The 15,225-nt window shown below is 41.3% G+C and overlaps 1 protein-coding gene across 12 annotated transcripts in view; it reads left to right on the forward strand.

Annotated features, from left to right (window-relative positions):
- The window catches only part of LOC137432502 (patatin-like phospholipase domain-containing protein 7), a 170,660-nt gene that overhangs the window by 28,486 nt on the left and 126,949 nt on the right, over positions 1-15,225 (forward strand). For all 12 annotated transcript variants that reach the window (XM_068124495.2, XM_068124501.2, XM_068124503.2 and 9 more), the window contains 3 exons: positions 1,170-1,298; positions 11,900-11,980; positions 14,019-14,145. In XM_068124495.2, coding sequence (XP_067980596.2) covers positions 1,170-1,298; positions 11,900-11,980; positions 14,019-14,145 — 337 coding nt within the window. The remainder of the gene's footprint in view (positions 1-1,169; positions 1,299-11,899; positions 11,981-14,018; positions 14,146-15,225) is intronic.

A 15,225-nucleotide genomic window follows, 5' to 3' on the forward strand; every position in this document is an offset into this window, starting at 1 on the left:
GGAGGGGGCAATGCATTTGAGTGCGTTTGTCTGTGTGTTTGTTTGTCTGTCTGTTTGTCCGCACAGAATAAATATGATTTTCTCTGCAACCGTTGGTCCAATTGACAGAAAATTTTCACCATAGGTGTGCCTCCCATATAATAATTTTATGGTAATTATGACGTCATGGGTCACATGGTACTTGGAAAAACCGAAAAACTTTGAACCTCCATATCCCACGAAAGTGCAGAATATAAAAAAATTGAGACATGGCTCATTGTAAAGATCTCTTCATGGGGAATAACATATGTTGATGACGATGTCATAGGTCCCTCCACTATGACGTCATAATTCGACAAGTACAAAACTTCATCCGATCAGGATGAAATTTATTGAGCGTCATCTAGGGATAAATTGATGGAGAGAAAAAAATGATGTCATTGGTCACGTGGCTCAGCCGCCATAATTGTTTTAACATAAAAGCCTTAAACACCACTAAAAACACATCCTGGCGAGGGTCTGCAATCTCTGATTGCTCTTTCTTGTTTTATCTATCAGATGGCTGTTATCATCCATGATCTTGAGTCATTCCAACTTTATGTTGGGGTATTGGTCATGGAATTTGGGGTTTTGGAACATAAGGATTTTCATTCATTCATTCATATGTCGACTTAGCCCTGGTGTTGGGCTAGCGTCTAGGGTGCCGGCTTAGGATCCTAGGATCCTGGGTTCGAATCCCGGTCGATCGCTGAATTAACGCCAGGGGGGTTGACTCAGCCTGTCATCCTTCCGAGGTCGGCTAATTGAGTACCAGCTCACTGGTAATTCCCTGCTTGTCGTTAAAGGCGGCAAAAAGGGTTGGCGTCAGGAAGGGCATCCGGCCGTAAAACATTGCTTCAAAAAGGGGACCGAAAAACAACAACAACCACGGTTCCCGAAAAAGGCCAACCCCCGCTTTGCGGGGAAAAATGGCCTCTAAAGGTGGTTTTTTAATTTATTTATTCATATGTCGACTGTTGATTACTCTGGAAGGCTTGGAAATTTCAATTTTGAGACACCATGACCACAGTTAACAGCACTAGTGTCGAACTGCTTTTGCCATCAGTTCACGACATAATCATTGTTGTCTAAATACAAAACAATAACATTCATTTTCTAGCGATGGCATCTAATCACCTTGTTCCCTACAGGATTTCCCAGCCCCATATAAGACTGTTGGAGCTCGAGCTGCTATGCGTTCTACAGTACTAAAACTACCAGCAGAGGCCTTTCAGAATGTGTTCAACAAATATCCTGAGACACTGGTTCGTGTCGTGCAAGTGAGTTTGCATTGGAGTAAAGCCCATTACCTGGCCTCATGTTGAGTTGTGAAAATGATTCTATCCAAGCCATCTGTGCTTGACAAAGAAGGAAGACATAAGAAATGTAAAACTTAAGGAAAAGCGACTGTAAAATGACCAGGTTTTTAAGAGGGATTTAAAAACGGTAATTGATTATGCTGTGCAATTTTTAGGTCATTTCATCTCGATTCTCGAAAAAAATGAACTTATAAAATGGACTTGTTCGGATGCCTGTCTGTTTTACTTTCCGCAATTTTTACTACTCCTCCCTAATCACACCACTGATTGTTCTGAAACATGACACATGGATACAGGACAGTATCCCACACAATAGCCCAGCTTCAATTTTTCAATTTCAGATCATGGGGACTCCCATGGGAGGGTAAACCCAAATGTTGGATCCATACTCCATTATTTACCAACTATTTGCACTGAAATCCGATACAGCCCTTCTACTCGATGGTCCGCATGATCGGCCTGTCTTGGATATTTCGATTTTGTATCAGGGGGCCTCACAGGTGATCAAATTTTGAAAAAAACAAACAAACATTTTCCGCCCATTTTGGCATTTTCTTGCATTGAGGGGAGGGAGGGCATTTGAGGGAGCAATTTAAATTATCCGAGCTATATGTAACCACAATATATTATATATGCATCGTATTATATATGCACAACAGCAGTATGCACGTGCTTGCTTCATGTACGTAACACAGATTGTTTTTATTGTCGGGAGTGTTCACGGCAGCCGCCTCTTGCCTATACACCGTCCAAATAAAGGAATGTGTTGGAATATACATGTTGCACGCTGTGTAGCGGGGACTCTGCTATAGTATTAAAAAGCATAAGGGTAATAAAATGACTCCACTGGCTGCTCCTATAGGGCGCAGGTGCTTCTAGTATTCTCAATAAGTTGTACATACGTGAGATAAGAAGTAGACAAGCTTGCTAATAGTGGGTTGCAGTAATCTCAAACCAGTCTCCTTCCAAGTCATAGTGGCACCTTGTCAAGCCTGTCTGGTATATGCTCCTCTATTCCATCCCTCATTTCAAAAGGCAGTACTACAGATGCTGCCTGAGATAAGGTGGAATGTCTAAACTCTATCTCTCCCTCCAAATCTCTTGTACCCAACCCTTTCTGTCTCCATCTTACCAGCCATACCCGCTGTCTATTGGACTCTGTGTCCTTCTCACCTGAGAAGATAGAGATAATTCTGTCTGGCCTTGACCCAGCTTCGGCGATGAGCCTAGATGGCTTCAGTACCCATGTTCTCAAATCCCGCTCTGCTGTTCTTGCTTTCTCTACTGTTTTGACCTATTCAGTCTGTCCTTCTCCTTTGGCTGCCTTCTCTCTGCATGGAAATCAGCACATATCACTCCCATCTATGAGGTTGCAAAAACACTCTACCAACTAGAGGCGAGTGAGCTTGCTTGGAATTACAAGCATACACTCTACCTATGGCATCCAAGGGCAGCTCCACAACATGGCTTACTGACTTCCACTACTCTCGTAGCCAACGTGTCACACTCAACGGAAACCTTTCATCTCTTTTTCCCTGTCAAGGCTGGAATGCCCCAAGGCAGTTTTCTGGGCCTATTCCTATTCCTGATCTTCATAAATTATCTCTCTAAATCTCTGGAAAATCCTCTTTATCTATTCGCTGATGAGTCCACTCTCTGCCATGTCATCCATTATCCTTCAGACAGGCAGGCAGCAGCTTCTTCCCTCTTCAAACCTTGAAAAAAATCACAAGTTGTTCAAACATTTGGTATAGGTCTTTCAATCCTGAAAATTTTCACACTCTCACATTATCTCTTTCTGAAAGGACCATCTGGCAAACCATTTGATCTACTTTCTTTACAATCCTCTTGAGGAAGTTCAGTCATACAAATTCCTGGGTCTCATTATCAGCCATGATCGTTCTTTCTTCCAAGTTCTTACTTGAGCCTGACACCACATTTCAAAGTTGGCCTTCAAAGCCAGCCACCGACTGGACATCCTACGTCGTACAAGGTCTTTGGCACACCTGAACTCCTGTCCACCTACAAGGCCTTCGTCCACAGCATGATGGAGTACTTCTCTACCCTCTGAGCTGACTCACCTGGCTCACATCTTGCTCAGCTTGACGCCGTGGAAACCAATGCCTTCAATATTATTGGAATCTCCCGAGATGAAGCTGGGTCCATGAGCCTATCACTTTGCCATTGCAGACAGGTTGGTGGTCTCTCTATCTTCTACTGCCTCCTTTCTGGTCTTGTACCTTCTGCTCTTTTCCATGCTTTGTTCTCTCCTCTCTTCCAGGCTTCTGCAGGGCTCACACGGTCCACCATCAACCCCCTCCTGGTGAAACTACCTAAATCCAGGTTCACTGCTCACATCCACTCATTTATTCTTCTTTTTCCCCACCGATGGAACCAACTTACACATCCTCTTCAATACCACTCTTCCCTCCAGGTCTTCAAGAACACTGTTCACTAACATTTCTCAGATGATCCCCAATCCAAAAACATCATCTTTTCTAACCTTGTTAACCCCACCCACCCCAATCCTTCCTCCTTCCAAATATTCAGTTTTTTTCCGTGTCCGTCATGTCCACCCCATGCAACCCTTCCGCCATCATTTCTTCCCTCACCCATTAGTTTGTCCAAGTCTCCCTCTGTCTTGACCTTCATCTCTGCTGTTGGTGTTTACCCCTCTCTCAACTTTTTTGTCCCCCGTCACACCGCGGAGCAAAAGGGGGACTATGGTTTTCCCCTCTGGGCGTGCGTGCGGGCGTGCGGGCGTGCATGCGTGCATGCGTACGTGCGTGCGTAAGCATTGGACCGCATTCGACTTTGGTGTGTGGGTGCAACCCACGTCAAAATCCAAGATGGCCACCGCCATGTATGTCTGACGCCATGTATGTCTGAACCTTGTGAGCGAAATATCTTGAAAAATAAGCGAAGTACCAACTTCTAATCTGGTGTGTGGGTGTATTTACGCATAAGGAAGAACGCTATTGAAAATTGGGTCGCCACGTCAAAATCCAAGATGGCCACTGCCATGTATGTCTGAACCTTGAGTGGAATATCTTTAAAAATAAGCGAAGTACCAACTTCTAATCTGGTGTGTGGGTGTATCCAGGCATAAGGAAGAACGTTATTGAAAATTGGGTCGCCACGTCAAAATCCAAGATGGCCGCCTTGCGTCTTCCACTTTGTCAACTCATCACTTCAACGACGGGGGACCTAGGCGTAACGCTTGTTTTTGTTATTTTTTTTATTTTTAAATTTTTTTGTTGTATACTGAATCGAGGCTCGTGAAAGAGCTGACATTTACTTCACAAACAAATCAACCAGACAAACAAAATATATAAAAAGAGGGAGCGGAAGACAAGAGAAGGGGAAGCACACAAACACTTGAGAGCACACAACATTTAAGAGCAGGGAGATGTGTGGGGGGGAGGAGGCGTGGGAAGGGGGGCGGGGGGGTGGGAGAAGTATAAAACACAAGGACACAAAGGACTTCCAGGACAGAAGTTGGTATTTCAAAAAAGTGGAATTGGGGTGAAATTAGCGGGGATAGAAAAGATCAAGGTTTTGGATGGGGGAAGATGAGAGATGGTGGTGAACAACTGTTCATGTTACATCCTGATCAGTTCATTGTACTCGCTCTTCCACGAGCCTCGGCTTTGTATACAAAAAGAAGCTAGGTCATGCAATCAAAATTTCTTCCAATGTCAAATATTTCTTTTTTTTCCAAACAGTCTGATCTCTGACCATCATTTTGTATTTGCTCCAGACACTCGAGTCTGAACATGCTTCTACTCCTCTCTCAGAAATGCTTAGAGGCTGTCCATCTCAAGTTGTGAGGACTGTATCCTTGGACATATATTTGGCATTCGACACAGTCTGGCATTGTACTTTGCTCGTGAAGCTCACTGCCTGTGGCATAGACGGCCGCCTTCATTGTTGGATTTCTGACTTCCTCTACTCACGCAGTCAACGTGTTGCCATGTCTTTGATGCCTATCAACCAATGTTACTTGATGGTACCAAGCTCAATGTCCATCCGAGAAACCGTGCACTTTGTGATAGAATGTTGTGTCAAACAATCACCAATTCGGCAGTTTATAGTTGCATCAATAGTCAAACTCTTACTGCACAGTTCAAAGCCAACTGTACCACCTCTGCATCATCCCGTCGGAGAAAAAAAAAAAAAAAAAAAAAAAAAAAATATAGATATATAGATATATAATAATAACGTAAGGACTCGACTTTGTTATCCCTTTTACGCCGCACCCAGTGACCTGATGCCCACGGCACTCATGGATTTACGATTTACGAACCCACGATTTACGAACCCACCCACGGCACTCTTTGTTTATCACGTACAGACATACTCGAAAAATCTGAATTAGCCGACGTTGGGGCCCAAAAGCACCCGATTAACTGCCGATACGATGCCATCGTATTGGCGTCTGCTGGGCGAAGGCGAAGCGAGCCGTCCGCTGATTGGACAGTTGAGTGGTGTGAACATGGGTGATGTGAACCAAATGGTCTTTTTATTCCCTTGAACATTTTAAATTAGGATATATAAGGAAACGTCTTTATCGTCATTTTAATAAAGTTAAATGGAGTGACGTTGCGATACTCGGGGTGCATTGCATAAATCCTCGTAACTCAGAGAGGTGTAGCAGGTGGCGAGACGTAAGGAAGCTTAAAGATAATGAGCTGAAACAGACGAACGATATGTCAATTCCTTTCTACACCGAACGGCAATAAAAGTATGAGAGTGGGAAGGCATGGCCTGAGCACTTCGAGCAGAGAGGACTGATTGGACTTGAGCTCCAATTTTTTCTCTTTAAGTTAACGGAAGAAGAAGATCCCATGAGCGCTCCCCTATGCCATCCATAATGGTACACTCTATCCATACACCACATCCTCCCTTCCGTGGATGTTCCACGGGTTTCACGTCTTTATCGTCATTTTAATAAAGTTAAATGGAGTGACGTTGCGATACTCGGGGTGCGTTGCATAAATCCTCGTAACTCAGAGAGGTGTAGCAGGTGGCGAGACGTAAGGAACTTAAAGATAACGAGCTGAAAACAGACGAACGATATGTCAATCTCTTTCTACACCGAACGGAAATAAAAGTATGAGAGCGGGAAGGCATGGCCTGAGCACTTCGAGCAGAGAGGACTGATTGGATTTAACTTAAAGAGAAAAAAATTGGAGCTTAACGGAAGAAGAAGATCCCATGAGCGCTCCCCTATGCCATCCATAATGGTACACTCTATCCATACACCACATCCTCCCTTCCGTGGATGTTCCACGGGTTTCGGCTAATATATATATATATATATATATATATATATATATATATATATATATATATATATATATATATATATATATATATATATATATATATATGTATGGTATCTGTAATCTGGTTCTCCAACCTAATGAGCGGACAACATGACGTCATCGCCATGCATGTCCACATTGCCTGCAAAGCTCCAGAGGAACCATCTAGCAGTGCGTCATTAAAAAACCACACACATTACGGATTATAAATTCAGATACTGTCACAAGTGCATGCAAAACTCAGTTACCGACCTGGTTTCGCCCTTGTTGGGGCTTCATCAGGGCAACGCAGTGAGGCTTCCATACACTTGTAACTCTGTGAACCTTTCGGTTTTTATATCAGTCACTATGCGACCTTCATATCATCAGTGGAGAACCGCCAGCAAGGTGTCCCATACAGCTGCTGCTGCACCTTGCTGGGAGCGATAAGCACCGCCTGCCACACGGTAACGTTATCTCTGGTATCCACTCATCATATGGAGTCGACCTGGTTGCAGTTGGGAGTTACTAATAATGGTATCTGTAATCTGGTTCTCCAACCTAATGAGCGGACAACATGACGTCATCGCCATGCATGTCCGCATTGCCTGCAAAGCTCCAGAGGAACCATCTAGCAGTGCGTCATTACGGATTATAAATTCAGATACTGTCACAAGTGCATGCAAAACTCACAGTTACCGACCTGGTTTCGCCCTTGTTGGGGCTTCATCAGGGCAACGCAGTGAGGCTTCCATACACTTGTAACTCTGTGAACCTTTCTGTTTTTATATCAGTCACTATGCGACCTTCAGTCCTTCATATCATCAGTGGAGAACTTCATATCATCATCAGGTGCAGCAGCAGCTGTATGGGACACCTTGCTGGCGGTTCTCCACTGATGATATGAAGGTCGCATAGTGACTGATATAAAAACCGAAAGGTTCTTATATCAGTCATATATATCAGTCACATATATGTATATATATATATATATATATATATATATATATATACATATATGTATATATATATGTATATATCTGTATATATATATATATATATATATATATATATATATATATATATATATATATATACATATATATCAGTCACTATGCGACCTTCATATCATATATATATATATATATATATATATATATATATATATATATATATATATATATATATATATATATATATATATATATATATATATACATCATAGACTCCTTTAGAGAAGGACTGGAATGTCCCATGCTTGGGGTTTGTAACTTGAGTCTGAAGGATTGACTTAAGTCCTGGGCTAAAATGACTTCTAGAAGGGCTAGAGACACGATCTCCGGGTCAAAATAGGGGTTTTTGAGGACGGCGAGTTCAATAGCGACATTTTCAACACCACCTGGGGTCATCTTCAAGGTCATATTTCAAGGTCAAATTAGTGAATTTTGGCAATTTTTGCCCGTTTTTTATTTTATCTTTATTTTTATACAAGATCGAGGCTCGTGAAAGAGCGAAAAACTAACTCATAAACGGTGAGAGGTGGCTGATTATAATAAGAGGCAAGTTTGTAGAGCTGTCCAAATTTAATATATATTGTCATATATCGTATAACACAAACATACAAACATACAGCAAATACACATTCGAATAATAACAATGCACCGTTTTTCAATAATATTTTGTAAAAAATGTCTATTACAACTATGTCTATGTCTATCACTAGTTGGAGAGCTATCGCTATTTGGAGAGCTTTTCTTGCCTCCTGAGGCATCCCACAGCCTTTTCTTTGTCACTGACATTGAGGACATGAGCTTTCAATAGAATGTTAGCTAAAGTAGTACATGCTGTATTATTACTAGCTAAAGGTGCATCTACAAAGGATAACAGCTCAGCAAAATGAAAGCGGCAACGCATTTTAGTCATGCCATGCAAATTATAGGCATTATGTACAAAAGACGGTTGACATAGTCGGCACACTCAGTCCACCTCTATTCAAATTATCTAGGAACTCAGATGACACCTCGTTACCATCTTCATCATCCATGATCTCCTCCATACTGGTGCTATCACCATATTTATGAACAAGGTATCTGGCCAAATAAACAACTTTATGCTTAAGGGCATCATCAGACCTAAAGAGTTCCTGAGTGTCATGAGGAGTGATCTCGTCAGAGTTCACTTCGCTCATCTCGATTTATGGAAGTACCACAATTCTTGTCGCAAACAAGCACACGAGAACTAGATTCTGGCATAATGTCATGCTTAACGAGTGTCTGCAAATTTGCAATTTTAGCTGCAGCCATAATGTCAACTACGTCAATGTAGAAGTTTCCACCGCATCTTTGCCTGGCTTGGCCGAAAAACTTTTCCAAGGCTTCATCCGCGAATATAGCAGGAAGAACGTAGTCAAAGTCTTTCTCTGCCAGAAGCAATTTGGCAGCATCCACATTATTACGTGTGGACACAGTGAAGGCTTCAGCAGTTTGCCGAGTTAGCTTCAGCTTACGACCACCACCTCCTTTCCATGCGCAGGTAGATATAATTTGGCAGGCCTCCTCCAGCCGAGTGAAACTTGTACAGTCTGCTGTCCAAGGCTGTCTGGATTCATCGCACAGATGGATAGCTGAGAAACGGTCTTTCACATTCATCATCTTGAACCACTCACTCATTGTCTGGGTGAGAATGATGGTGCCTTCACTGATGCCCAGTGAATCCTTGAAGGTCTTTAAGGCAGCGACAGTCTTGTCATTGAACACCTGACATACCAAGGGTATGCTCTGGCGTTGAAGGTGCTTGGGGAAAACAGCGGTGTGCGTCAGCTTGGTTAAGCGAATAGGAGTAGCTCGGTCGATCTCATAAAGCTTCCGAATATCACTCCAGTAAGCTTTGTACTCATTGCCATGTACGACAAATGAGAGTGTCTGGCCATCAACAGTAATCCAGTTGTTGCGAACATTTTTGAAGATGTGCACGTAGTCGTACACTAAGAACATAGATTGCTCTTGAATCGATAGCACTTGACAACTTCCCTGTCCTCCAAGTTTTGAATAAACACTGCGATTGGTATTGCAATTGTCACATATCAAAGAAATCACAGTACCGCCAGCACCAACTACAGCTGAGGCAGCTTCGATGAGGAGTTCCTTCAGCTGATCGGCAGTTAGTTTTTTGCAGGACAAAACGCGTAGAATATAGCGTGGACCACCAAAATGGCAGGCAACTTCAACAACCATAGCATGTGAAGCAAGCATTTCATGGTCACCCCCCACTGCAGCATTTTGAGCGTATCCTAGAACATGCCCTCCAGAAAATCGCAATGTCTCGACCAGCTTTACCTCGTCAAACATTAAATTGACCAAACGCTGCTGCGGCTTAAGCTGGTTGAACAACGTTTTGAGGTTGGAGTCCTGCAGACTACTAGAAAGCACCTGTTTTACCTTTTTTGTTGATTGTAGAATGATTAAGCCGGATCGACGAATCATTTTGTATGCACTGGGTGATATGTTGTGAAGCTGCATTGCGAAAATCATAGTATCGGTATCAAATCGGCGACCATCAGGAGGTATGAACACATGCCGCAGCTGCGACAGAAGGAAGGTTAAATGAGGAAGCTCGTGTGCCTCAGTCATCTTGCAGAGCTGGCTTATTACGTGCTGAAGAATTTCCTGGCTTGTGTACTCATAGGTGTTTACCTGGTCAGTTATGGATCTAATCTGGGACCGTTTTGAGAGCAAGCTGTTCTTTTGCAAAGGAAAAAGTCGTTTGGGCACCTCAATGCCATCTTTCTCAACTCTATTCAGGAATAGGAATCCAAAAGGTGAGCTGACTTGTTGGAAATGAAAGAACTGCCTGACAGTTTGTCCAGTAGCGTCAGTTATTGATAGGTACAGGTTTTTCTGGTCTTTTATGACGTTAAAGCCAGGAAAATAGGAGCTGATTTTGGCGCAGAAGTGGTCGAAATCTTGGATCTTGTCTGCAGCCTCAGCAGCTGCATGCACCTTCTTAGTTCTTGATTCTGATGTAGCAGATGATGTTGGGCGTGGGGCTGAAGTAACCTGCTTCAAAACTGATTTCGGTAATCCAGGAAATATTGATGGGGGTTCTTTGGGTCGCTTGCCACCCTTAACTGACACCCATTTACAATTGAAATGTGTCTCACAAATATATATCTCCTTCAAGCGCCTCAAGCTTTCTTTCTCATTCGGCATTGCCAATATCCATCTCTCCCTCTCCTCAGGATCTTTTGGGAAGGATAGGACCTTTACATAAGACATCCCATCATAGTTTCCTTTACAACCAAAGCAGCTGCAACGACGTGGCATCTTGTCATGAAAGCAGGAAACAAAACAAAGATCCTGTGAGATCACCAGCTGGACAGTTTCTGAAAGAGAAGAGAAACGTATTATTTTGCTGATTTCCGATATTAAATGTGAAATATCACAATTAATTTTAAAATAAATAATAATTAATACACAAATCAAAAAAATTAAAAACAAAATTGTTTAAAAATAAAGTTGCCAAATGGAAAAAAATAATGTATATTCAAATCATTTTTTCGAGGGAAACTAATCTGTTATAATACAGACTATTATATTTTATTTATTTATTTATTATTTTATTACATAAATTACATGTCATATGTCAATTCCATTCCAATCCATCCAATAGTAAAGTGCTGTGGTATTTGCATAGAAAACGAGGCATTCATAGAAAACGAGATAGAAAATGGGAACTCAGACTCAAGTTACAAACCCCGAGGTCGTGACGTTCCAGTCCTTCTCTAAAGGAGTCTATGATATATATATATATATATATATATATATATATATATATATATATATATATATATATATATATATATATACTGTATATATATACTGTGTATATGCATAGGTTCACACAGAGGTTTCCGTTTGTTTCCACACATTTTCCGTCTCCCTGATCCTCACGATATATTTCTTATTTTTTTCAGTTTCCATTAAGTTTGTTTCAGTAGCTTGATGCATAAGCTTGATATCCTTGTAGGAAGGACTAGATTGGCTGTATGCCTCCATCGCCAAGCAAGCACATTTTCTCTCCAAAATAGTTTTCCTTATGAAGATGTCACTAAAACTGGGAATAAAGTTGCTGCTTTTTATGCTCCTTCGCACTGTGGATTATGTCAACATTAGAATCAACATGTTGCGTTAGTTTGACTTTACACCTTGTTTGTTCTATGGTCAGCAATTTATATGACTTCACGCCCTTTTTTTTCAGATAATCATGGTCCGGCTGCAGAGAGTGACCTTCCTTGCTCTGCACAACTATTTGGGTCTCACCAATGAGCTGTTCTGTGCGGTAAGTAACTGTGTTGAGGATGTAATTAGCCCGTCCCCTGCGCAGCAGGAGACAATGTGTCTGTCTCTGTGTGTGTGTGTGTGTCTGTCTGTGTCTGTCTGTCTGTGCCATAACCTTTTTACCATTTGAACTATTGTCATGAAATTTTCAACAAACCTTTATTATGATGATACAGAGAAGGCAAATTAATAATTTTGTCAAAAGGTCAAAGGTTAGCATCACATAAAATCATAAATTTTCATCCAATTGACATGAAATTTCAATTTACCATTTGAGTTTTGTCATCAAATTTTCAAAAAAAGCTTTATTATGAGCATATGGAGAAGACAAATTGATTATTTGGTCAAAAGGTCAAAGGTCAGCATCACATAAAATCATCAACTTTCATCCAATTGACCTGAAATTTTAAGAATTTGCATATTGGGTCACATAATTGGTTCACCAATCAAATGCAAGAGCTCGATTGTTTTTTGTTTGTTTGTTTTTTTAGATCAAAAGGTCAATGTTGCATAAAATCATCAATTTATGTCCAATTGACCTGAAATTTTAAGAATTTGCATATTGGATCACAGAATTGGTTCAATCAAAAGCTAAAGCGAATTTTTTTTTTTTTTTTTTATATCTAAGGCTCAAAGGTCAAAGCTGCATAAAATCATCATTTTTCATTTGTATTTTTTAAAACTGTTTTCGGTATTTTGAGGATAAAGAAGAAGAAGAAGATGACTGAATACAAACGGATTTTCACATGCTTTCTAGTTTTCTTCTTCCTTTTTTTTTTCTTCCTGCACGATGATTTGACCTTTCTTTGTTGTGATGGTTGTGTAATATATTTTTAAGGCTTGTGCTTGTTGGCAATGTTGTGTTAACCAACGATTGATGAAACCAACGATTGATGAATAACAATATTGTGTAAAACGAGTACTTTTGTGATTCTTGTATTATTATGACCATATATAGGGTGTTGCAAAATAAATGATACTTTTTCCCCCCAGATTGTATTGACCATATGTCCGCGATTTTTTAATTCAAATTTCGCGTGCGTCATCATGATGTGTCGCGCACGTTGCCTGCGTGTTGTCTCCGTCATATTTGCGACTAATGTTCGTGTCTTTGCTGAAATCTTTTAAAAGTCGACTTCAAATGGTTTCTGAAGCTAATGGTGGACATATTGACACGTATTAAACGTGAGTTTTTAATTTGTGAATGAAATAAAGTCTTTGGTTGGATTTTCATCTGATTGAAACTTCATTTCATCTTTGGGGAAAAAAGTATCATTTATTTTGCAACACCCCTTATAACTGTAAATTAATGTTCTTGCCTTTTTGTGGTGCAGAATATTAGAAACACCTCTTTGGCATGGAGTATGCCAATAAATAATTATCTGCAGAATTTAAATTTGAGTGTGCTCATTGGGCACATTCTAATCTTAGATGCTTTTTGCTTCCATTCTGTTGGAAATGTTTGAGAAGTTGCAGTGTTCTATTGTTAAAGTTCAAAGCTTTTGGTCAGATGAATCTCCAACTACTTAATCTGATGAGTCCAAAAAGAGTGAAACAGCTGTTCCTTTAATCCTTTCCAACACTTCCCCCTCCTCTTCCCTCCCGTCCCCCAGGTGCATTGTAATTGATTTGTTCATGCGTGTAAAAGGAGAATTTGTAGTATAATTTAGTTGGGCCTTTTTAGCGTTCCCATCTGAACCACGGGACTGTAATACAGCAAGCCCAGGTTCAAATCCTCTTTGTGACATTTATTTGTCCATTGTTTTTTTTGTATACAAGATCGAGGCTCGTGTAAGAGCTAATTATTGCCCTTAAACGTGTTTATTCTACTTGTTGTTCATGTCCAAGTTCTTACTTGAGCCTGACCAATGTAGAAAAGCAAAAGGTGGTTTCAGTAGCTTTCCTCTAATGAAAAACAATTGCTATTGTGTAAGGCAATAATTGTTTGTGTCATGTTAGTTGGAGAACACATCCATCGGTAAAATATACCATTGTGCATGCGTGTCGACATTGAAGTATGTTGTGCGTGACTATTGCAGGAAAGTCAGGCTATTCCCCTGACAAACCTGCACAGCCTTTCACCAAAGAAGAGTCCCATTCGACGGAGCTCAAAATGCAACACCAACTTGACAACCGTTGAGGGCGAGACTATCACAGGAGAGTCAGGTACGACAACCCATAGCTTGCATGGTGTACCTCGTAGAATTGCTCTGGCTTCCTTTGCGTGAGGATGCTTTTTATTAAATAAATTATTCTGCTCTGAGATGGTTTCTCTGTGAACACATTTGAACTTATTGTTAAGGTTCCCTTCGTGAGCGGATGCATTTCAATTGCGATTTGAGGTAGTTTCAATTTTGAGGTGCTATGAAACTGTTTTTCTTATCCGATACTTGCTGCTATGGTATTAATGTAAACTTCCGGTTCTGGCTTCCTTCGCTTATGGGTGTGTTTCTTTTTAACTCCGAGAGAACTTTCTCCAAAGTAAGTACACTTCCGGATTTGTCACGTTTGACTATTGTCCATTTTTTTTTTTTTTTTTTTTTTGTATACAAGATCGAGGCTCGTGAAAGAGCGAACATTAATCACACAGAAAGACAAACAGACACACAAAACAAATAACATCGGGAGCGGTAGACAAGATGGGGAGAGAGGGGGAAGGACACAAACACAACATTTGAGAGCAGGGACCGAGAGACATGGAGACATCGAGAGAATTGTGGGAGGGAGAGGGCTTTGGAGGGGAGGCATGGGAAGGGGGGGGGGTGGGTGGGAGAGGTATAAAACATATGGACACTGCCAAGACTTCCAGGAAAGAAGTTGGAATTTCAAACAAGGTGGATCTGGGGTGAATTAGTGGGGGTTGAAAAGATCAAGGTTTTGGATGGGGGAAGATAAGAGATGGTGGTGAACAGTTGTTTTGAAGACCTGGAGGGAGGAGTGTGATTGAAGTGAGTGTGGGAGTTTGTTCCAGAGGCGGGAGAAAAGAGGAATGAAAGAGTGAAGGTGAGCAGAGAGCCGAGATTTCGGCAGTTTAACCATCAGAGGGTGGCTGGCAGATCTTGTGCGACCTGTAGGAATATTTGGGGGACAGAGCACAGAGAGAGCTGGGGGAGCAAGGCCGGAGAGGAGTCGGTAGAAGACAGAAAGACCACCTACCTGCCTGCGGTGAGTGAGTGAAAGGCCCTCAGAGATAGCTTCATCGCGGGAGATTCCAATGATTCTGAAAGCTTTGGATTCAACAGCGTG

Source organism: Myxine glutinosa, chromosome 8 (genome assembly GCF_964187855.1).
Source record: "Myxine glutinosa chromosome 8, kmMyxGlut1.1, whole genome shotgun sequence".
NCBI lineage: Eukaryota > Metazoa > Chordata > Myxini > Myxiniformes > Myxinidae > Myxine > Myxine glutinosa.